This window comes from Perognathus longimembris, chromosome 10 (genome assembly GCF_023159225.1).
Source record: "Perognathus longimembris pacificus isolate PPM17 chromosome 10, ASM2315922v1, whole genome shotgun sequence".
NCBI classification, from domain to species: domain Eukaryota; kingdom Metazoa; phylum Chordata; class Mammalia; order Rodentia; family Heteromyidae; genus Perognathus; species Perognathus longimembris.
The window spans coordinates 21,050,111-21,073,340 of NC_063170.1; the positions used below are offsets into that span (position 1 = coordinate 21,050,111).

Genomic DNA, 23,230 nt, shown 5'->3' on the forward strand with positions numbered 1-23,230 from the left:
TATCAGCGCTGCACAAACCATTTGCATTTTGTAAGAGGAAAAACTTGAAGCCAGCCTGGCTATGAGACTGGCCTGAAAAAAATGTTTTTCTTTTTTTTTTTTTTTTCTTAAACTTTCTTTTTGGAAACAAAGACAGAAAACCACACACTTGTCTAGGCCTTGACCGGGTCACACTGATCCACATCACTGTCTCCCGCTTGCACTTTTTATCTCACTGGAAGTCTTCCGGACCAATAATATGCACAGAAAGTCCTTGCTTAAGCAGCATCTTCTGGAATCTCAAGGACTTGCCTAGGCTGTTTTATAGTTAACTCTTATGTAATAAAGTACAGTGTCAATCCATGACCCTTATCAGTTAGGTACTATATGTACTTGCATGTGCTATTTTCATATGGCAAGCACAAACCACACTTTGCACTGTGGAGGCTACAACTAAGCACTAGTCTTTCAGCTCCCTTAGTCTTATGAGCCCACAGCAGGTGTACGGTCTGTCCTTGACTGCACATCCAGAGGTGATGCGTGACTACTGAGACAAAGCAGCTGCTCAGTCACAGTTACATCACTCTTCATCACTGTGTACATGATGTAGTTGACAGCAACATCACAACAGGGCCCTTCGGGATTCTGTCCCCAGACACCCAAATCTGTGCTCATAAAGATTCTGTTGTTTGTAAGCATTAGTCATGTTATAATGCATTTATAATGAATAACATAATGAATAATTGCATAAGTAATACAATTATAATTATAATGAATAATTTAAATATATGTTTGTACTTCAAAAAAAATTGTTGTTGACAGACACCATACAGAGATAAAGGAGAAACAAGCACACTTCCACATGTGGGTCTATGATTTAAACCTAGCTCTCCAGAATCTGAAAAGTGGCCCTTGATGCTACTGAGAGCCTGAAACTCAACCTTCTCAAACTGCCTTTAAGCTTGGCACACTTGGTCACTGTCAGCACTTCCCTGGGTCTTCCTAGGGTTAAGCCACTGACAGCGTTAACTGTCCCCTTACTTTTACTCCCCAACTCATGAAAACACATTAGAAAGTAAGTGTGGCTTCAAGTGTGGCACCGTGGTAGAGTACTGGCCTAATACTGAACCTGGATTCCATCCCTAGTACTACCAAAAACACAGGACAATAAAAAACAACAGCAACAAAAAAAACAAAAAACCGTGTGATAAAGATGATCCCTGGTCTGGAAAGAGAATCTTCAAAATGAACATTAGCAAAGAAAGTATTTGCTAATCCCACTTGAGTGTGACACACCATGGTTAAAAACTGTCTCCCAAACAGTATGGGGATACATATCCGCTAGCATGTGTTGTGTGGGAAGACAACCAGAACTAGGTTTGGGTATTCTCATGTAAAAATTAGTATTTGTAACGAAATTGTTTTATAATATCACTGTATACATCAAAGTTAAAAATATTCATATAGCACATATAGGCTAAATAAGGCTTACTGATGGGGAAGGGGTACTTAAAAAAAAAATCAAAACTGGGTCTGAGAATATGGTTAATGGTAGAGTGTTTGCCTTGCATGCATGAAGCCCTAGGTTCGATTCCTCAGTACCACATACACAGAAAAAGCTAAGAGTCTGTGCTGTGGCTCCAGTGGTAGAGTGCTAGCCTTGAGAAAAAGCTCAGGGACAGTGCCCAGGTCCTGAGTTCAAGCCCCAGGACTGGCAAAAAAGCCAAAAACAAACACAAAAAAATCAAAACGATCAACTAAAAAAGTGAAACTCATTTAAATGCTAACTTCAGAAAAGAATTATTCCTTAAAAGTTTTAAGATACTAAAGAATGGTAGACAAGTTTAAATTTTTATTTATTAGTTATACGAGCAACTCTGAGGAAAGAACTGGAGTAATATGAGCAATTCTGAGGAAAGAACTGGAGTCTTGTGCCTGGTAGGGATGTGTTCTTTTACTTGAACCTTTGGAATTTTGGTATGATTTCTTAGCAGCAGATCTCTTAAAACAAAGGGGAAAAAAAGGCAAGTCCTATAGTTGATATTGCAGCATTCAGGAAAACAAAAGCCATACACAAAAAGTCAAGGAATCACGAAGAAGCTCCATTGTGAACGCAGTGGGCACCTGGAAACAACCACATATGGCACTAAAGGCTTGTCCTCTTAGCAACCTCTATTTTCTCGGGGCTATGTGGTTTTCAGCCAAACCTCCTCCAAGGGAGGCACGTCACACATCATGAGCCTGCCCCAAGTCACTGGAACAGCCCACAGGCAGTGGGGGCAGAGGGATACCTGTAATGCACCAAACTATATCAGAACTTGAAGGCCCAGAAGGATCAGGGCCAAGGTTCTGTAATTTTCTAGACCAGTGTGATTAGGAAGAATAGAATCTGCAATCAGAGTAAAAAAGAAAAATCACTGGAAACACTGAGGAACTTGGAGGTACCCTGTTAAGGGAAGTTAAGTCCATCAATCACAAAAGGACAAAGACTGCATCATTTACACTGAGGAGGAATATTCATAGTCACGTTAACAGAGAAAGCATGAGAAGAGTGGGGAGTTACTGTGCAATGGGCACAGGGTTTTCGTTTGGAAGATGAAAATATTTTGGTTACTGATGGTGATGACTGTACAATAATGTGAATATACTCAATACTACTGAACTGTACATTTACATAGAAGGGATCATTCTGATTGAAGTTAAAACCAAAACAAATGATTAAGCTGGCTAGGTATGGTGGTACAGACCTGAGGCTGAGGAGAGTGGCAAAGCCAGTTTGGGCTTACATAGCAATTTTTACCCTCTGTCCCCACAAAATCCCTGAAGTTAAAAAAAAATCAGAAGATGAAAAATCCAATGAAAATGAATTCCCCTTTTAAATGAAAAAATAAATACATAGTGCCTAGCTCAGACAACATTGTGTTTTATTGAAAGGCAGCCCGGGCTGGCCTCCAACTCAAAATCTGCCTCAGCCTCCTGCCTGAGTGTTATAATTACAGACATGTGCCACCAGCCTGGCAGAGACAATCCATTTGGAGAAGAGCGTCGGCCTGGCCACCTTTCCTCCAGCACTGCTCTTCCAGCCTTCACAGCATGGACGAAGCCTCGCCTTTTTTTTGTCAGTTTGCCCAGTCAGTCCTGTTATTCATAATAGACAAATGCAAAGTCCCAGAAACCAGTCCTGTCGGGCAAGGTTTTCTTTTGTTCTAGGCTTCGCTGGTTAATATACTTGACAAATTTCAGAGTTTCCTGATCTCTGTAGACCAATGCGAGACAATTGTTTTCTGGACTCACTGTTAATAGCTGAAATAGACAAACACAATGACATATCAAACACAGCTCATTCTCAATTCTTCAGTGATTCACCATGGAACAGATGGTTTCCGTGATAAGTGCTTAAGCAGGGGATAGAGGATCCTTTACCAGAGGAGAGAAACTGCATCTCTGGCTGACAAGACAATTTCCTAACTAACTGTACCCAGCACAAATGCCCAGAAGTTTTTTTTTTTTTTCTCTTTAGGCTTGACCTCAGGGCCTGGGTACGGTCCCTGAGCTTTTTTGCTCAAGGCTTGTGTTCTACCAACAGTGAGCCACAGTGCCACTTCTGGTTTTCTGGTGGTTAATTGGAGGTAAGAGTCTCATGGACTTTCCTGCCTGGGCTGGTTTTGAACCCTCAGATTTCAACTTTCTGAACAGCTAGAATTACAGGCATGAGCCACCAGCACATGGGCCCAGAAAAGTTTTAACTGTTGCTTTATTTCTACACCAAAAGGTTGATGGGAATATACTATGAACATCTTAATTTGTTTTTCAATAAGTTAGGATAAATGTTTGGTGATTATTTCTTAGCATCTTTCCTCCATGCTTAGTATTTTCTTGTAGAAATCAGAACCACTGTCAGGCATGCTAGAATGGATGGGTTTATCAGCTCAGGCTGGCTGAGGTCTCCAAAGAATGAAAGCGACTTTAACCCATCAGAAGTAACGTACCTCTTCATCTTCACCCTTGGCAATGTAGGAAGTAAAGCCACCATATTCTGGCTCCCAGCCTGACAAGAGAAAAACAAACATTACTCAGCTGCCATCAGCTCTATGGCTTGCATGCTAGCTCCTAAATGCCTCATTTCCCACACAGCTAAACTCGAATACGGGAGTACTTCAATTACCAAATAAGAGAATGAAGATAATTACACATTTGCCAGGCACTTGTGGCTCATGCCTGTAATCCTAGCTACACAGAAGGCTGAGGACTGCAGTTCAAAGCCAGACAGCATGGACAGGCTGGCTGACTCTTATCTCTGTGGCTCAAGTGGGAGAGCACTAGCCTGAGTAAAGAAGTTCAGGGACAGCACCCAGGCTCTGAGTTCAAGCCCCAGGAATGGCACAAAAATATTAGAAAAAGAATTAAATGTTAAATATACTCAGAAGAATATTTATATAAAAACCTGGATCCTGGGAGATGAAGAAAATTATGGTTTGGTCTATCTCCCAACCCCCAGGCACAGATAAAAAAAAACCCTACTCTAATACTTCTTTCAAATGTGAGATTCTGGGATCTGAGATATTGGTCCTAACAAATGATTTCTAATTGTTTCAGCTCTAAGGGTCACTGGGAGGGACTGCTTGTCCTCTAAGGAGCCCTTCACTACTCTCCTTCCTCCCTCCTACCTTCACAGCCACAGTAGAAGAGTAGGTCCAAGGCAAATTCAGTCTTGCTGTTGTCGTGGATTAAGGTATAGTGGCCAGGCTTCCAACGCCTCAGTTCTCCTTGGCATGTGGGAACACTTGACTCTAAGAAAAACAGCAACAGAAGAGCTAGAACACATTTTAAGCAACTTGGCTAGAAATGCCAGACTACGGGCTTGGGATATGGCCTAGTGGCAAGAGTGCTTGCCTCGTATACATGAAGCCCTGGGTTCAATTCCCCAGTACCACATATACAGAAAATGGCCAGAAGTGGCACTGTGGCTCAGGTGGCAGAGTGCTGCCTTGAGCAAAAAGAAGCCAGGGACAGTGCCAGGCCCTGAGTTCAAGCCCAGGACTGGCAAAAAAAAAAAAAAAGCCAGACTGCAAGGGAATGATAATCAGGAATGACATGTCACCAGGGGAAAGCATTCCCATAAACCTCAGTTAACTAGTTGGCCCACCAACTAGTCTTATAAATATAACTACTAGAAATCAGGCCCGACTAATGATGAGGAAAAAGGCTGAATTTCAGCTTCTTTATAATAGGTAGAAATGATGGAGTAGAGATTTAACCACAAATAAATGAATGAATGAAGAAGAAAATAAAGCAGAAATGATGAAAGGCAGAGATAGCTTTGACTACTGAAGCTTCATTTTTGTTGTTGTTGTTACTGTACGGGAGTTCAAACCTGCTCAAGAGCTCATTCTTGCTAGGTAGACACTACCACTTTAAGCCACGTTGCCAGTCTCTCTTTGTGTTATTTTCAAGACAAGGTCTTGCTTATATGCCTGTGCCAGCCCGAACTATGAACCTTTGTTGCTAGGGTGACAATGCCACTGTGCTCAGTCATTGATTGAGATGGAGTCTTTCAAACTTTTATGCCTAGGCTGGCCTTCAACTGTGACTCCCTGATCTCTACCTCCAAGGATTAGACTTGAGCCATTGTACCTGGCAGAGGGTGTGTGTGTGTGTGTGTGTGTGTGTGTGTTCTCCACTCTGCTTTAGCCTAGGCTGGCCTTCAACTGTGACTCCCTGATCTCACCTCCAAGGATTAGACTTGAGCCATTGTACCTGGCAGAGGGTGTGTGTGTTCTCCACTCTGCTTTAGCCGAGTGCCTTACATCTGGGAGTGGCTAAATAATAAAGCATCTCTTGATTGCCCATGTAGATTTTCTTCTGAGTAGCAAGTTTCTCTAACAATGAAACCCCAAAGGAATAGAAGTGCATAAGTAATTTAAGAAAATCCTTGAGCCAGGTGTCAGTGGCTCACATCTGTAATACTAGCTACTCAGGATGCTGAGATCTGAGGATCATGGTTCAAAGCCAGCCCAGGCATGAAAAGTCCATCCAATTAACTACCAGAAAACCAGAAGTGGCGCTGTGGCCCAAGTGGCAGTGTTAGCCTTGAGCTGAAGAGCTCAGGGACAGCGCCAGGCCCAGAATTCAAGCTCCACTACAACACTTATTATCTTCATTAGTTTAAGTGCTGGGCATAGGTGAGGAGGTCTTCAGTACCTATGGGGTTTTCCATCTCCTGTTGCCTCTCCTATTTCACAGGATCTTTCTTAAGAAATCTGAGGGGATGATACAACTAAGACAAGAACTGGGTGATGGCCAACAGGTACTGAAACATCTAGGCTCAATTTGTAGTGCTCAGTTAATTATATCAGGATTCCCAGAAACAGCATTTCTTCTTTTCCTCCACTCCCCTTCTCTTTCCTCCCTCCTTTTTTTTTTTTTTTTTTTTCTGAGACACAGTTTCCTATGATAGACTGTACTCAAACACCAAGTCTACCTGCCTTAGTGGCATAAGTGCTGGGATCACAAGTGCATGCCCCCACGCCCAGGATGTTCATCTTTTAATGTTTCTTGTGCTTTTTTCTTTCATCTTATCTGAATAAATCCCTCTGGGTTGTAATTACTTCCCTTTAATTATCTGTCCAAATTCAAGCAAGTTTTCCTAGGCTTCTACTGGTCTTCAGTATAAATAAGCTGCTAGCCTTCATCTCTTTTATATCCACTGTTTGTACTATTCTTAGTCTAATAAAATAAACTGGCTGTTTTCCTTCCTAGAATGCTCTTCCATATATCCTTCTTGTCATTCAGAGCTGAGCTCAAAGCAGCTCCCCAGGCTTTTATAATCAGGTACTCATCTGAGGTCTAGGTGATTCCTTGTCACATGACCTTATTTTACTGCTCATTATTTAACATGATTTCATGCTTTGTTTTCTCTGTATCTAACTTGTCCTCCCTACAAAAATGTAAGCTCCCTGAGAGCAGAGACATACTTTTGTTCTTTAGTTCCTGAAATAAGGCTTTTGAGACAGGATTTTGCTAAGTAGCCCAAACTGGCCTTGAACCTGTGATCCTCCTGCCTCAGCCTCCTAAGTGCTGGTATAATGGGCATACACTACCACACTGGGCCTGGAATGGAGTTTATTTAGCACAAGAGTAGATGCTCAAGAAATATTAGCTAAATGTCTGAGTGGTAAGTGGCTAGTAAAAATATATTGGGACAGCTCTATAACACTAGCTTACCTTTCTTTGCTTCATCTTCCTCTGGGTCTGGGCTTGGGTCTGGGTCTACATGTTCACTGCTCTGCTGGCTGCTGCTTACGGCTACCTGATTCTTCTCAGGCAGTGAGGAGGTATGGCTAGTACCTTCTTCAGTGCTATCAGCAGCACAGGCTACTTCTGTCTCAGCCTCATCTTCTGAAGGGGCCAAGAAGTGAAGCTTCAGGCCTGTGAAGTTGGAGAGCAGCAAGAACAACGCCTCAGAGCGAAACAGCTCCATGCAGTCCTTCAGGATGTCAGGGAGCTTATTCTCGTCAGCTCTGTCATAAAACCTGAAATGTAGCAATGCCAAGTTCACTAAGCCTCACAAATCACACATGGTATAAAAGCTGCTCGTTAAAGGCTGGGAGTGTAGCTCAAGTGATAAGAGCATTGCCTAGCAAACATAAGGTCTCTAGTTCAATCCCCAGTGCCACTCAAAAACCCCAAAGCAAAACAAAAAAACTCCTGCTCATTAGCTTTGTGCTTCTCTTCCTAAATCTTGGCGTGACTATGAAACCAGAAGTTATGACAATGGTGAGACCCTGTTTAGGGCTTGCTACTGAATGTGCCTTCAAAGGAAATGTTAACCAAATCTCCCATTACTGGATGTGTTATGCGCAAAAGGGTAAGTGCTGAGCACAGATGCAAAGGTCTTATGTGATGGGTTGTACCTTTTGTTAGGGGGACCACGGCTACTCCATTCCACATCTCCTTTCTCCAAAGCCTCATAGACCTTTGTGAATTTCTCAGGCTGGAAAACAAGCCAGTAAAGAAAAGCAGTTAGTGGGCTAGAATGTGACTTGGTGGTAGAGTGCTTGTCTAGCATGCATAAAGCCTTGGGTTCGATTCTTTGGTACTACAGAAAAGCCAGAAGTAGAGCTGTGGCTCAAGTGGTAGAGTGCTAGCCTTCAGCAAAAGCAGCTCAGGCAAAGTGCTCAGGCCCTGAGTTCAAACCCCAGGACTGGTTTAAAAAAAAAAAAGCAAGCTGCAGTTCTTCCTGTTTCTATACTACTGGTCAGACGTGGCAGCTCTGCAAGACATCAGCATGGCTGGTCCATTCCTAAAAGGGCCATTTAACTCTAAGCTCTTTCATATAAGATGCCCCACTGTGGTGTGAAGATGGAGCAAACATTGGATTTCATTTTGATTTAGCCTTAGTTAAATCTGAATGCCATTGGACCATTCTGTGTATCATTTGTTCAGTTTTGTCAAATTCTTAGGCTTTGTCAAATTCCTAGGCTTTTTTTTTTTTTTTTTGCCAGTCCTGGGGTTTGAACTCAGGGCCTGAGCACTGTCCTTGGCTTCTTTTTTGCTCAAGGCTAGCACTCTGCCACTTGAGCCACAAGGCCACTTCTGGCCATTTTCTATATATGTGGTGCTGGGGAATCAAACCCAGGGCTTCATGCATACAGGGAAAGCACTCTTGCCACTAGGCCATATTCCCAGCCCAAATTCTTAGGTTTATGAAATAAGGATCAGAGCACTGAGGCTCTAACTCATAAGATACGATGAAAAACTTAAACTGCATTAGTCAATATCCATGCAATGAAACACAGATACTCTTGGTTCCAGCTTATTTTCTCATTTAAATTGAGAAGTCAAGTACAATATATGATGCTTGAAATATTATCCACAAGAGTCTTTGTTTTTCACTACTTCAATTTTACAAGGAGTCCTACCAGCTCCTATCTATCAGTTGTAAATACATGAACAAGGAAGGAGCCCACAGCATGGGTTAATAAGCTCAGTTAAATAGAGTTAAACAGGTTTATTATAATGCTCCTCAAATTGAGTAATAGGCTAAAATATCCCAAGTATACAGAAACCCAACACTGTACTTTCTATGAAGGAACAGCTTTTGAGAATACAATTCCACAACAAGCATGGTCAACTGTTAGGTCAAAACAGCATATATTATCTCCCAGCCCTTATAACAACCTTGCAAGAAAGACAAGACAGGTATTATCCCAGTGCAACTGACAATAAAATACTTAGGCTGGGTGCTGGTGCCTCACGCTTATAGTACTAGCTACTTACATTGCTGAGATGTGAGGATTGAGGTTTGAAGCCAGCCCAGGCAGGAAAGTCTGTGGGACTCTTATCGTTAATTAATCACCAAAAAGCGGAAAATAGAGCTGTGGCTCAAAAAAAAAAAAAAAGCTCAGGGACAGCACCCAGGCTTTGAGATCAAGCCTGAGGATGGGCATATAAACCAAAAAACAAACATAAAAAGAAAAAAGAAAAAGCTCAGAAACCAAGTACTAGTGGCTAATGCCTATAAGCTTAGCTACTCAAGAGGTTGAGATCAATGGATCACGGTTTAAAGCCAGCTTCAGCCAGGAAAATCAATGAGATTCTTAGGGCCAATTAACCAGAAAAAAGCTACAAGTGGGGTTGAGGTATGGTTTAAGTGGTAGAGTACCAGCCTTCAGCAAAAAAAGGTAAGGGAAAGCACCCAGGCCAAATTCAAGCCCCAGAAGTGGCACAAAAAAGAACCAAAACCTCTCCCCCGCAAAAACAACTTCATAGGTTTAGTGAAGTTATTAACACCAAAGCCAGGTATAAATTCAGGGCTTCTGACTTTAGATCTCTTTCCACTTAAACACATTGCCTACCACTGCCATAGTTTCACTAATTTATGCTGACCGCCTATAATTAGAAATCTAGTATTGCCAGGCATTGGTGGCTCATGCCTATAATCCTAGCTACCTAGAAGGCTGAGACCTGAGAATCTAGGTTCAAGGCCAGTCTGAGCAGGGAAGTCTTTGAGACTCTTACCTCCAATTAACTACCATAAAACCAGAAATGGAGCTGTGGCTCAAAGTAAAGACTATGACCATTTCTGTCTTTTATTTAAAAAGAGAGTGATATAAGCAAATTGAGGAAGAAATAAAAACAAAAACTTATAGTGACTCCATTCTTCCATTCAAGGAAGACTGCATGCCAACCAGACATGTAGAGCTGGATCTGCTGACACACCTTAAGAAATTCCTTCAGGAGAATTTCAGACCTTTCTTCAAACTCTTCTTGGATTTGAACTTGGTAATCCATGTCCAGATAAGTAGGGTTGATCCACTCATACAAAATTTCATGCTTAGAAAAAAGCAGTAGATGAGTTAGTAATTCCTGAGTTTTGTTTTTACATCATTTCATGTTAGTAAATCCTCACCTTGTAAGTTTCTCCTATTACGTGGGAAAACTCTGAAAGACACTATTAAACTTTTAAGAAGTACTTTTAAGAAGTACTTTAGTATTAAGAAGTTAAGAATTGAAGGAGTAAGTTTACTGGGAAAGTTTATTTAAAACATTTTTAAATGAATGCTATGCTAGAGTTCCTCACATAAAAAATTCCAGTAATTTATCCTTACATCATGAGGGATGTGAGGGTTTCGAGGTATACAGGGTTCAAAGTAGGTGAGAGGCCTGGCCACTGAAGGACCATGAAACCAGCCACTTATAGACAAGCGTGATGTTTCTTCAGACAGAACTTCGGACACCTGCAAGGACAAGACCAGCAGCTCATGAACACAAAGGATGAAGAGGGATACACAGCAGAGGCACATTCGAGGGTCCTTCAAGCTGGGTACAAAACAATCTGGTCAGCTAAGTCCAACAGGAAGCTGTCATGTTTAGACAGTGTGTGACCAGAAAACATGGTGATCCTTAGTATTCTATATATTTGTGGCTTACAATCTTTACCTGGTGAAAGGATACTGGAGACACTTCAAAGAAAACCAGTTTGTTCCACGAAGGGACAAGAGACTTGACAATCTGCTTCGGCTGAAAGTGTTCTGCACCAGGAGAGAACACATTCATAAATGTGGCTCATTACCATTAACCATTTCCAGGCTGCCTCATTTCACTCTTCTACCCACTTCACTCACACTTCGAGTTCTGCTGTGCGATATGTGTTATTACCGCATCACCCATCTATTATTGATGAGGGCTGGAGGAAGTTCTAAGCTTCCTGAAGTCAACCCAGGTGTCAGTCACTTAAAAAATCTTGAAGAGGTGAGCTGGCATTAATTCTCCAAAGGTGGCCACCACAATGGATGGCTTTCATCTCTGATGACAAGGACATATATTGTGTAAGAATGATGATGTGGAGCCATTGGGCTTTCATGTAGAAGTGGCCACTGGTGTTGCTGAGCATGCCCTTGTCTTACCATCAGTGCTGTACAGGTCCAGGGTGCCCCCCAAGCTGATGTCCCAGGAAGGAACCAGGTAGAGAATGAAGGCAATCCGGCGTCCTTCCAGCTCATCATCATGGCAGAGAAGGGCATCTGCAATAATTTTATGCATACTTTAGAACCTTGCTCACTCTATTTAATATCCAGTCATCTGACAGTCAACTGTAATGTCAGCTCCAGCTTTGAAATGACACTATTTCTACTCTTCTGTAAGTGTAGAAATAAAACCCAGAAAACAGAGGAAATACTAATACTGAAGAGTGCATATACAGAAGGACAATACAGTGATTATTTTTTTTTGCACAGTTTCTTCCAGTGCAATATATGCCACTATGGCCAGCTCCAGATCTTGATATTTAGCAATCATTTTTCACTAACAGGGAGCAGGGCTCACTGAAGAATGACCAACTCCAGGTCATTCTAAGACTTGGCATAGAAAACAGAACATAAACCTGAAGAATTTTTTTTTTTTGCAAATTGAGAAATAAAAGAAAGATGGGTACACAGTGAAATGACATAAGTCCATTTGAAGGTCCTATCTTTGATCAAAACAGGAACCCTATAATTCTCAATATAATACTAAGTAACAATAATCATTGCATAAATAGTAATCTATAAACCTGTACCAATGGATTGAACGAATGGAGGAGAAAAGTTTCTTTGCAGTAGAATGACAACTAATAAATGTTGAAGAAATCACTGTATGATAAAAATCACCATTTGGCAACTTTTATGTGATATAATTTAGCAAGGAACTATCCATAGATGCTACAGCAAATGAACCAAAGTTTGTAGAAAAATGGGATCCTATAATCTTAAAAGTATCTACCATACATTGACATGGGGAAAAGCAACATCAGTGGCCAAATCTGATTACTTAATCAAATAATCCAAGTTAATATCATTTAATGTGACACAAAGAAACTATTTACAACCTAGAAGGATGCTATGAAAAGAACACATTAATTCTGTAGTATTCCTGCCAAAAATGCATGCTTAAGTCTACTCATGAGGAAATAGCAGACAAACACAAATAGAACAAAGTGTTAAAAAGTAAATCTATGAATCTTTAGAAGCATCAGGATCCTAGAACTCCAGTTAAGATTGGGAAATTACTGGTCTAGGCTAAGGGAGATTGAAGAGACACGACAAGTGTAATGTGCAAGCTTAAGCTTAGGCTAGATCTTGCTATCAAAAACCAAGTAACAGGATGCAAAGGCCACCTGGCTGTGACGTGCTATACTGCCAGGCACCAGGGCTGGCTGGGACCCTCCCTCACTGCTCCAAATCTGTGCACTTGGTTGAAGAAGACAACCTTCCCTGATATAGGACTATTTCTTTTTTTTTGTGGTCAAGGGCATATAGTTGTGTTCCCTTGCTACAACTTCTGAAGAAGGTCTCAAGGACCAAATAATGGAATGTGAATGGGGCCTGTGGATTAGAGAGGAATAACGAATGGCTATTAATTTTTGGTTTGATGGTTTATGGCGTGTTATTGGAGTTACAAAAGTACACAGGGTTTGTGGAGTATCATGGCTGTGACCTACTTTCAAGTAAAACAGGAAACAAATGTTTTACGTTTCTGTACATTTGGAATTACTTCAAATTAAAAAAAATAGAAGTTATAACATGGCTTTTCATGTGGATCACTAGGTTATTCTAAAAAATAACCAATTTATACTTCCCTAAAATGGTGGATGAGACTAAACCCAAATCAAAACTTTAGTAAAATTAAAAAAACAAATAAACATTTTTTCTTTCTGGGTGAAAAGCCAAACTTATTTTCAATAGTTCCTGTTACCAAGCAGGTGACAAGGACTATCATGGCTTATATGGTGTATTACATTCCAAAAATCTGTTGGAACTTTTCTCCTTAAGCAAACACTTATTACTTTCAAAATACTAAAAGGGAAAATGGCACTGAGAGTGATGGCTGTTTCTGAGAAAGTCTAACAATAGAATTCATACTGTTACCTTAGTATTTTGTGATACTGTGTGCAAGCGTGTTATGTTTGTGCATTATGAAAAATTTTCTGAAAATACGAGCAAAAGCTTTCATCATACGCCTAAAGAGAAGTGCTGCCTTATCCCTTGGCAACAGGGTAGCTACTTGTACATGTCTCATTGGGGACATTTAAGCTATGATTTCTTTTCATCATTATAGAGTGCAAGCCTTTAATTCTTATAGACATCAAGGCTTTATCTTCCTTACCAGTGAACTCATATTTGGCACAAGACATGTCAATGGTTGATTCCAGGGCAATGCTAGAAATGTCAGAGAGCCAGGTCCGGAAGTCTTCAAACAGAAGTTTCCTAGAAGTGTGAACAAAAGATAACTTGTTATGCCATAAAGTGGGCGTGATCTGGATTTGGCCCACAATCATTCTTTCTTGCAGGTCATATTTTATTCAAGAGACCCATTCTTAGATTTTTTTCAAGAGATCCTGAGAACTGTTCCTTAGTTTAAACTAGCACAGTTTAAGAATAATGTTCCCAAAGAAATAAGTATAAATCCTTAGCTACTGTAGTTCTGAAGTCTCATTTATTTCATTCTTTCAGTCATATTCCTCCTAAATTTAAACTATATCCTACCATGGGAACACACTGGCCTTTGTTACAACAACTTATCACACCATTATTTCATTCCATCTGATTTCCAGATGGTTTTCAGCAGTACAGTACGAAATGTTGCATTTTCTAAACTTCCAACACCAAATTTATGGGTTTCTTTCCATACTGACCTATCTTCTCTGAAACTAGCTGGGCATCCTACAATTCAATTCTGATACTTTTTACCAGGAGTTAACACATTAAAATTTTTTTTTAATCTTTATTTTATTTTTTGCCAGTCCTGAGGCTTGGATTCAGGGCCTGAGCTAGCACTTTATCACTTGAGCCACAGTGCCACATCTGGCCTTTTCTGTTTATGTGGTGCTGAGGAATCAAACCCAGGGCTTCATGCATGCTAAGCAAGCACTCTACCGCTAAGTCACATTCCCAGTCCTGCCCCCAATTTGAGATACCGATCTAAGACCACATTATAAGCTGGGCTGGGCTTCCAGTTGACTGGCTATAAATGAGAGATTCCTATAATACCAGTCTCTGTGATCCTCCTGTCTCAGCCTCCCAAGTGCTGGGATTACAGGCATATCCCCTTCCCCAGCAACTACCATGTTTTGTGTTAAACTCATAAACATATTTATTTAGTGGCTGTATAATTTCCCCTATACGTTTTGTATCCTTATCTTTCTATACCTGAGTGGGTAATCATTTAAATCTAAATACATTTTTTTCACCATTATGAATACCCTTACAAGAACTGTATGGAATTTCTAAGCACATCCTTAATTAGATTTTTGTCAGTACATTACTCTACAAAAAAGTATGCTTCCTTTTAAGGTTTTGACACATCTTTCCAAACCATCTAACTTAAAAAAAAAAGACTGCAGCAATGCAGAAAAGTATTTATACCTCTGTCAATACTGGGGTGTTTGTTTTCAATATTCCCCATTCTATTTATTTATTTATTTATTTATTTATTTATTTATTTATTTATTTTTTTGCCAGTCCTGGGCCTTGGACTCAGGGCCTGAGCACTGTCCCTGGCTTCTTTTTTGCTCAAGGCTAGCACTCTACCTCTTGAGACAACACCACTTCCAGCTTTTTCTGTTTATGTGGTGCTGAGGAATCAAACCCAGGGCTTTGTGCATGCTAGGCAAGCACTCTACCATTAGGCCACATTCCCAGCCCTCAATATTCCCCATTTAATGTGAAAAATAGTACCTTTATTGTTTCTTTGCCTTGGAACAAAGTTGAACTTTTTTTGTGTATGTATGTGTGCTAGTACTAGGGCTTGAACTCCTGACTTCACACTCTTGCTTGGCTTTTTCATTCAACGTTGGTACTCTACCACTTGAGCCACATTTCTACTTCTAGTTTTTTGCTGGTTAAATGGAGATGAGTCTCACAGATTTTTCTGCCCAGGCTAGCTTTGAACTGTGATCCACAGATCTCAGCTTCCTGAGTTGCTAGGATTATAGACATGAGTCAATAGCACCTGGCTAAAGTTGAGCATTTTATCTTTAAGAATTTGGGCCATCGCCAGAGGCCAGTGGCTCATGCCTGTAATCCTAGCTACTCAGGAGGCTGACATCTGAGGATCCCACTTTGAAGCCAGCCAGGCAGGAAACTCTGTGAGACTCTTATCTCTAGTTAGCCACCAAAAGAAAGCCAAAAGTGGAGCTGTGCCACAAGTGGTAGAGCAAAACAGCTCAGGGATCACACCCAGTTCAAGCCCTAGGATAGGTACATAGGCACGTGTGCGCATGTGCACTCACACATACACACAAATCTGGATAATCAGAGTTCAACATGGGAAGTAAAGCCTGCAAGAGTCCATCTCTAAAATAATCCAGCAAAAGGCCCAGCTGGAGGCATGGCTCAAGTAGTAGAGCACTAGATGGGTGAGCAAGCATGAGGCCCTGAGTTCCAACACACACATACACAAAACTGGGCTTTGGACCTTGGTATGAGCCAGACTGGATTGTATCCTATCTCCCACAATTTTAGCTGAGTAGCCTTGAAGTTATGTACTTACTGTCGCAGTTTTCTCCTGTACAAAATAGGATATCAACAAACACTACATGTCATAATGATTAAAGCACTTACTACTCTGCATAATATATATTTGATACCCAACACGATTATTTGTTTACCTTAAGGCTGAGATATGAGGCTCTCTTCTCTTCTTCAAATCATCAGACTTGATCATGGAAAAGCAAAAGAAAAAAAAATTCCTGTAAGAGTGTAATAGATTCACAGTGTAGACTAGTGAAGAGTCTGGCAGTACAATACTGTGGTTAAAAGCCAGGATAACAAAGCCAACTGCCTGGGTTTGATACATGGCACTTCTATCCGGCAATTCTGACTTTGTTATGTGACTTAGTCTCTTTGCACCTTATTCAATCGTCAGGTAGTTATTTAGAAAGTCTGTTGAGAGAGAGAAACACTAAACAAAAGTAGATGATTAGAATACAGGTGACAAATGCATAGGAAAGAACTGCAGGATATAGAGGAGTGAGGAGTGCTGAGGGTTGGGAGGAGTTTGCGATTGTAAATGGAGGCCAGGGTGGACTTCAGTGAGGTGAAACAAAGCCTAGATGGTGAAAGGAGCAAAGCAAGGGGAAGAACAACAAAAAATGACATTAAAGAAGTAATGGGTTTTTTAATACAGTTTTTACTCAATGAAACAAGGAACCAATAGATTTTAAATTTTAAGCAAAAGGGTAATATGATTTCATTTACTTTTTTAAGTAAAAATTTGCTACCTTTTTAAAATTTGCATAATTAAATGTGTTTTGATATATGTGTTCACTGTGATATAACCATCAGCAGTACTAGGTGTTTAGAATTTAACAAGTTGCCTTTTTGTTTGGTATTTTTCACTTAGCAAAATGTTTTCATGTTGTACCAGTGGATTCCTTTCTATGACTGAATAACAACTCCCCTCTATGGATACCACATTTTCTCCATCCATTAGTTGATGGACGTTTGGATTGTTTCCAATTCTTGAGTACTATCAATAATGCTATGATAATTTGTGAACTTTTTTTTTTTTTGCTAGTCCTGGGGCTTGAACATTGAACACAGGGCCTGAGCACTGTCCCTGGCTCCTTTTTGCTCAAGGCTAGCACTCTACCCCTTGAGCCACAGCGCCACTTCTGGCTTTTTCTGTATATATGGTGCTGAGGAATCAAACCCAGGGCTTCATGTATGCGAGGCAAGCATCTACCACTAGGCCACATTCCCAGCCCCTGTGAACATATTTTTATGTAAACATCTTTTCCTTCAGTCCTGAATGTGCTTTGAAATTTACTTGGGTCTATTTACATTTTCAATAACACAATGCTATCTGTAAGATGGTAAGAGAGGGACATTGGTTATTACAATAGCATAAAAATCCCATTGAAAGACAAAGCATCCTGGACCTGATGTTGGCTGCCGGCAGTGGAAATGGTAGCAAGTATTTTTCTCTGGATAGATTTTGAAGGCAGACAGAAAATTTACCAATAGACTGAGGGATGAGAGTGAGAAAGGAATGAAGGATAATTCAATATGGACAGAAATCAAGATGACACTAATTGAGATGGGTAAACCTGCAGGTAAAACAGATTTAGGTGGGGAAGATCAGGAGTTTGGTATGGGAATTACGTTGACTCTTGCTCTAAGAAAGCCATGAGACTCCACTGGACTTCAGTCCAATCTTAGTCTTAGGACTAAGCCCTAAAGTATTTTACCATTAAGAAGTCAGTTATGTGGGGATGATCTAGCAAAGGAAACTAAGAAGGTTTGGCCTTTAGCTCGCAAAGAAAACTAAGAGAGCATGGTATCCTGAAAGTTAAGTTAAAAAAAAATTCTAGAAAGAAGTGATAGGGTAGAACAAATGCTTCTTTTTTCTTCTTTTGATTCAGGGTTTCCCTAACTCAGGCTGGCCTTGAACTTGTTGATTCTCCTAGTTTACCCTCTCTAGTGCTGGAATTATACGTGTGCATAGCCACACGCATCTTCCAAATGTCTCTCAAAGGTCAAGTAAGAACTGGAGGCTATGAGTGACCTTGACAAGTACAATTTCAGTGGAGTAATAGAGGTGAAGCCTGATAAAGTGGGCTTACCAGAGAATAGGAGAGGAATGTAGCACAGACAACTCTTGAGGTTTCTGTTTGTGGTACACTGAAAGGAATGATCCAGAAGAGAAGGAAAAACTAATGTAGTTTTCTTATCTTTAAAATAGGAACAATAACTGCCTTCCTTCATGGGATTAAGAAGATTTAATGAATTAACATAAATGCATTTATGCTTACAAATATATTTATATTTAATGAATAAATACAAAAATAAATATAAAGCACTAGAATGGAAAGAAGTACAAATTCAATAATGCTTGCATTAAAAAAATATAGAAGAGGCCAGATGCTCGTGGCTCATGCCTGTAATCCTAGGTACTCAGGAGGCTGAGCTCTGAGGATTGCAGTTTAAAGCAGCTCTGGCAAGAAAGTCCATGAGACTCTTATCTCCAATTAACCACCAGAAAACTGGAAGTGGCTCTGTGGGTCCAGTGATAGAGTACCAGCCTTGAGCTGAAGAGCTCAGAGTCAGTGCCAGGCCCAGAGTTCAAGCCCCATGACAGATTAAAAAAAGAAAAAAAGATTGGGCAATTCCTAGTGACAAACTTAGCAGGGTTGTTGTTGGAATATGTCAAAGACCCTGAAGTTTATTCAATTCATACTACAAGCAAAGAGAAGGAAAAGGGATATAGGTGAATTTGAGGGGGCAGAAGACTGAGAACTGGTTTTCCACACTGTTAGGGAGAAGAGATGCCTTCCAAAAGTAAGCAAGGTAAAAATTTATGTGTGTATACCAAGCTCATTTGGATACAAATGGTTGCTTTTTCTTCATAATCCAGAACCCTGTTGATTATTTTCCTTTTTACTGACTTCACAGACAATGAAATGTTTTCATCCGTCAAACTATTTCAAGTAAAAACTACACTAATATCTTAATTCAGTAATTAGTCCTAAATCAACAAGAGGCCAAGTGTTTCTAAAATTGACATAACTATAAAGGCAGACAGCTGTAATTTTTCATTAACCTGGGCAAACTTACTTTAGCTAAAAGTTTAGGAAGGAGAGCCGTGGGAAAGCACTAGCCTTGAACAAAAAAGCTCAGGACAGCACCTAGGCCCTGAATTCAAGTCCCAGGACCAGCACTAAAAACAAAAAGAAAGAAAGAAAGAAAGAAAAAAGAAAGTTTGCATGAAATTTTCTGAATTAAGTCTTATAACTCATGTATGGTGTGGTGTAAGATATTGCCAGCTGACCAGAAAGAGAGAGAGAGAGAGAGAGAGAGAGAGAGAGGAGAGAGGAGAGAGGGAGGGGAGGGAGAGAGAGAGGAGAGAGGGAGGGAGAGAGAGGGAGGGAGAGAGAGAGAGAGAGAGAGAGAGAGAGAGAGAGAGAGAGAGAGAGAGAGAGAGAGAGAGAGAGAGAACATGAGACGGAGGTAGACAGGAAAGTCTTCTCTCCTTTCTCAGTCTGTCATCCCAGAAGATGCCCCAGACTGCTTGGCATATCTGTAGTGCTTGCAGGGAGGGGAATGGCCGGTCTAAGGGAGAGGTCTGGAGAGGAGGTCTTGGTCTCCCACACCAGGGAGGGTCCAGTGCCCTGTGATCTAACCAGAAAGTAACATGAAAGGGAAGGGAAAAGGGGTTCTTGTCTCCTGGCCTAGAGCACATGGGGCTCCAAACATCTATCTAACTTTCATAGGTGATACAAAGGGCTTGAACTCAGGGCCTGGGTGCTGTTCCTGAGCTACAGCACCACTTCCAGTTTTCTGGGGGTTAATTGGAGATAAGAGTCTCATGGACTTTCTTGCCCAGGTCTTTCTTTCTTTCCTTTCTTTCTTTCTTTCTTTCTTTCTTTCTTTCTTTCTTTCTTTCTTTCTTTCTTTCTTTCTTTTTCTTTCTTTCTCTTTCTTTCTTTCTTTCTTTCTTTCTTTCTTTCTTTCTTTCTTTCTTTCTTTCTTTCTTTCTTTCTTCTGTCTGTCTGTCTTTCTTTCTTTCTTTCTTTCTTTCTGTCTATCTATCTATTTATTTATTTAGGCCAGTCCTGGGCCTTGGACTCAGGGCCTGAGCACTGTCCCTGGCTTCCTTTTGCTCAAGGCTAGCACTCTGCCACTTGAGCCACAGTGCCACTTCTGGCTGTTTTCTGTATATGTGGTGCTGGGGAATCAAACCCAGGGCCTCATGTATACGAGGCAAGCTCTCTTGCCACTAGGCCATATCCCCAGCCCCCCAGGTTTCTTTTTAAAAAGGATTTCCAAGAGTAATGTATTCACAAGTTCCATGTATTAAAAGTTATCCCCAAACTGAGGAAACCAAAGGGATTTTTATTTCCATACTACATGGAACTGTGTCTTCTAAAAGTAAATAAGCAGCCTAAAATTCAAGATAGTCTTTTCTGCCCAATTAAATTGTCCATCAAGAAAAAAAAGAATGGAGGCCTGGAGATATAGTTCAGAAATAGCATGCTTGAGATTTTAACTATGTGTATGGTGGAGGGTGTGAGGAGGAAATAATGGATTTAATTGTCTGCTAGATGTATTGCAATGCAGATGACACTCCAATATTTTTGGCCATCTAAATCAAAAACAACTTTTTTTGTTGTTGACAAAGATATCAATTTTAAATGGTCATTCATTATATTCCAATACATATTCTTTATACCACTACCCAAAGTGTAATTCACTCTGTAATATAATGTATCTATTACTGGCTTAATGCATTTATTTGATTATATCTGCACTGTCACTATCATCCTTATTAAAGTCTTATAGGGCAGGAATTGCCAATATTGTCTTATAATAATTATAGCACCTAACACATGGCTAACAATAAGCTAGGTTATGTTAAAGAGAGGAATGCTTCTTAACCATATTAAGGCAAGGATCAAGGCAAACTCAATCTAAAATCTAAATCTTAAAGATATCCGTCTGTACATCACCTTTAAAATAATAAAAAATAATAAAGATACTGTTTTATAGCTCATGAACAAACGTCTAAAGAGCTGCAAGAGCAAATGTGTCAGGGGAATAATTACCTGCTGAAACTTATATAAATCATTATACTTTTCATGGAAGTCCAAGTTCAAAAGTTCCTTCTGAAGCCCTTCCAAGAACTCTTGACTTCGGATGAAGTTTGGGATCACACAGTGAAGAAAAGGGTCCATGTCCATGACTATAGCTTCTGTTGAAAGAAAAATAGTATGACTGTCTTCCCTCTTATATTTATTCCTATTTACTTGAGACAAGGTCTCATATCCCAGGCTGGTCTCCAACTAGAGATCCTCCTACCTCTATTTCTCAAGTGCTGGGATTAGAGGTGTGTACCACCACACCCAACCCCTTTTGTATCTTTGGTCTCCAAGTAATACAGCAGAGAAGACATAAAAGAGAATGGTCACACATTTTTGAGAGCCTAAACTTAAGTCTCAGACTAGGGGAATAATTATTGTGAGGTCGGTTCCCAGAGGGCTCCATGCAGATGCGCCCCCCTCCTCATTAAGTCTCCCGGAGGCAGTTACCTCCCCCTTCCCTGAGGTCACATCCTAATTCACCTGGCCACCCCCCAGCCCCTGCCCTAGATAAGGCAGGGCTGGATGGGGGTCGCCCCTTCTCTCGGGCCAAGCATTATTTTGGCCACAGGCCAGCAGTTTGGTAATAAACTTTCTCTCCTGCCTGAATAACACGTGGTGTTCTCCTTTATCGGCTACCTACTTAAAAACCTAACAATTATAATCTATTTTATTTTCTTTTTGACTTATTAGACCCTACATTTAAAGGTACTGTGATTAAAATGTCCTTAAAATGACTACGGTTGATGTCATTAAATAGGCCTTTTTTTCACTTTGATGATTGAACTGGACGCATTTTTATTCTGAATTCATCTTCCCCAGACCTAAAAGACTAGTAATGAGATTAGCAATAAGCAATAAATGGTAGGGCAATTTGTCTTCAACACTACTTTTTCTTCCCCCAAGTTACATTACCTTTTTTTTAAAATCAGTTCAGGCACAATGTCTTATAATTCCTTCTAACTACCCCACCACTGAACCTGCTGGCTCTAACAGGCTAGGTTACTAGGCCATTACTGCCTACTAAATGTCTGGCTCAGAGGTGTTTTACATGAATCTTCTCACTTCACCTCAACAACTCTGGTGTAGATATTATCTCTAATCTCACCCAACAGATGAGAGAACTTTAAAACACTAAGGAACCCTTCTGTCTCTGCATCCTAAGCCACCAGGATTCACCTCTCCAACGCACTTGAGACAAGCAAACAAACAAAAAGACTCATGGCATACTTTGGAAGAAAATGTATTACACATGAAAGCAACATTCATATTCTTGAAGGTGGTAACTATGACGACCAGTCTGGAATGCTCTGGTTAAACCCCCATAGGCCTATAGAGCATTACTTTTACTCGAAAAATTACGTAAGCAACTCAAATTTCTGTTCAAATGTTCAATGGCTGTCCAATGTGTTCAATGGTCCTACTCACGGAAGTATTTACTGACGCTACCTGTCAAACCTATTTAATATCATTAGCATCCTTCCCAGGTACATCCTGTTAATCACCCCACGGAAGCTTAGAGTGGTGAGTCCTGCTACCCAAGGGAGCGCAGTGAAGATTCTAAGCCGGGACCTCCGATTCCGAGCCGAGAACGATCCCCTGCCGCTCGGATTCACCACAATTCTTAGGCCCACGTCCTTGGACCATCACTTCCGATGTTTCCGACGAACCCAGTTTCAAATGAAAGCCAGCGGCGGCCGAGGCAAAGGCGTCCGTGGGCCCCCCGACCCCGCCTTCTCGGCAGCCCCACGCTCGGCACGAGCCCCCCAAGCTTTTCCGAGGCTTCCAGAACCTCCGCGTCAGCGGCTTCCTCAACCCCACCTCCCACCCTCAGCCCAGTACCGTGACTGATGGGCGTCCTGTGGCTCCACGCCTCGGCCACTTGCTTCTTCACACCATTCTCCTTCACAGCGTCCGAAAACGCTGCTATCACCTCCTTCTTTTCCCTTTTCCTCACCCAGACCACGTCCACCATGGCGGGCCGCTTGCCACTCATTTCTCAAGGTAAGAAGCCGCGCCGTGCCGATCAAGCAGCCATTTCCCGGCAGAAACTACTCTTCCCAGCTTGCCCCCTTACCCACGCTCCTCAGCGCCATCCAATGGGCACGAGGAGGCGGAACCCATACCTGATCCACC

General features: G+C 41.0%; 1 protein-coding gene across 1 annotated transcript; it reads right to left on the minus strand.

Moving 5' to 3' along the window:
* Positions 1–1,818: 1,818 nt before the first annotated feature.
* Positions 1,819–23,150, minus strand: Ogfod1 (2-oxoglutarate and iron dependent oxygenase domain containing 1). The gene is made up of 13 exons (XM_048355558.1): positions 22,937–23,150; positions 21,062–21,207; positions 16,127–16,173; positions 13,624–13,724; positions 11,388–11,504; positions 10,921–11,012; positions 10,590–10,718; positions 10,201–10,314; positions 7,893–7,972; positions 7,204–7,511; positions 4,647–4,769; positions 3,969–4,027; positions 1,819–3,282 (listed from the first exon to the last, which is right to left on the minus strand). The coding sequence occupies exons 1-13, from the start codon at positions 23,088–23,090 to the stop codon at positions 3,121–3,123; spliced, it is 1,632 nt and encodes a 543-aa protein (XP_048211515.1). The 5' UTR covers positions 23,091–23,150; the 3' UTR covers positions 1,819–3,120.
* Between the last annotated feature and the right edge of the window lie 80 nt (positions 23,151–23,230).

Coding starts and splice junctions, on each gene's coding strand:
- Ogfod1 (XM_048355558.1), bottom strand. CDS start 23,090: ATGAGTGGCAAGCGGCCCGCCATGGTGGACGTGGTCTGGGTGAGGAAA. Junction 10,315..10,589: donor ACCCTCACATCCCTCATGAT/GTAAGGATAAAT, acceptor CTTTTTTCTAAG/CATGAAATTTTGTATGAGTG. Junction 3,283..3,968: donor CCAAGGGTGAAGATGAAGAG/GTACGTTACTTC, acceptor TGTCTATTTCAG/CTATTAACAGTGAGTCCAGA.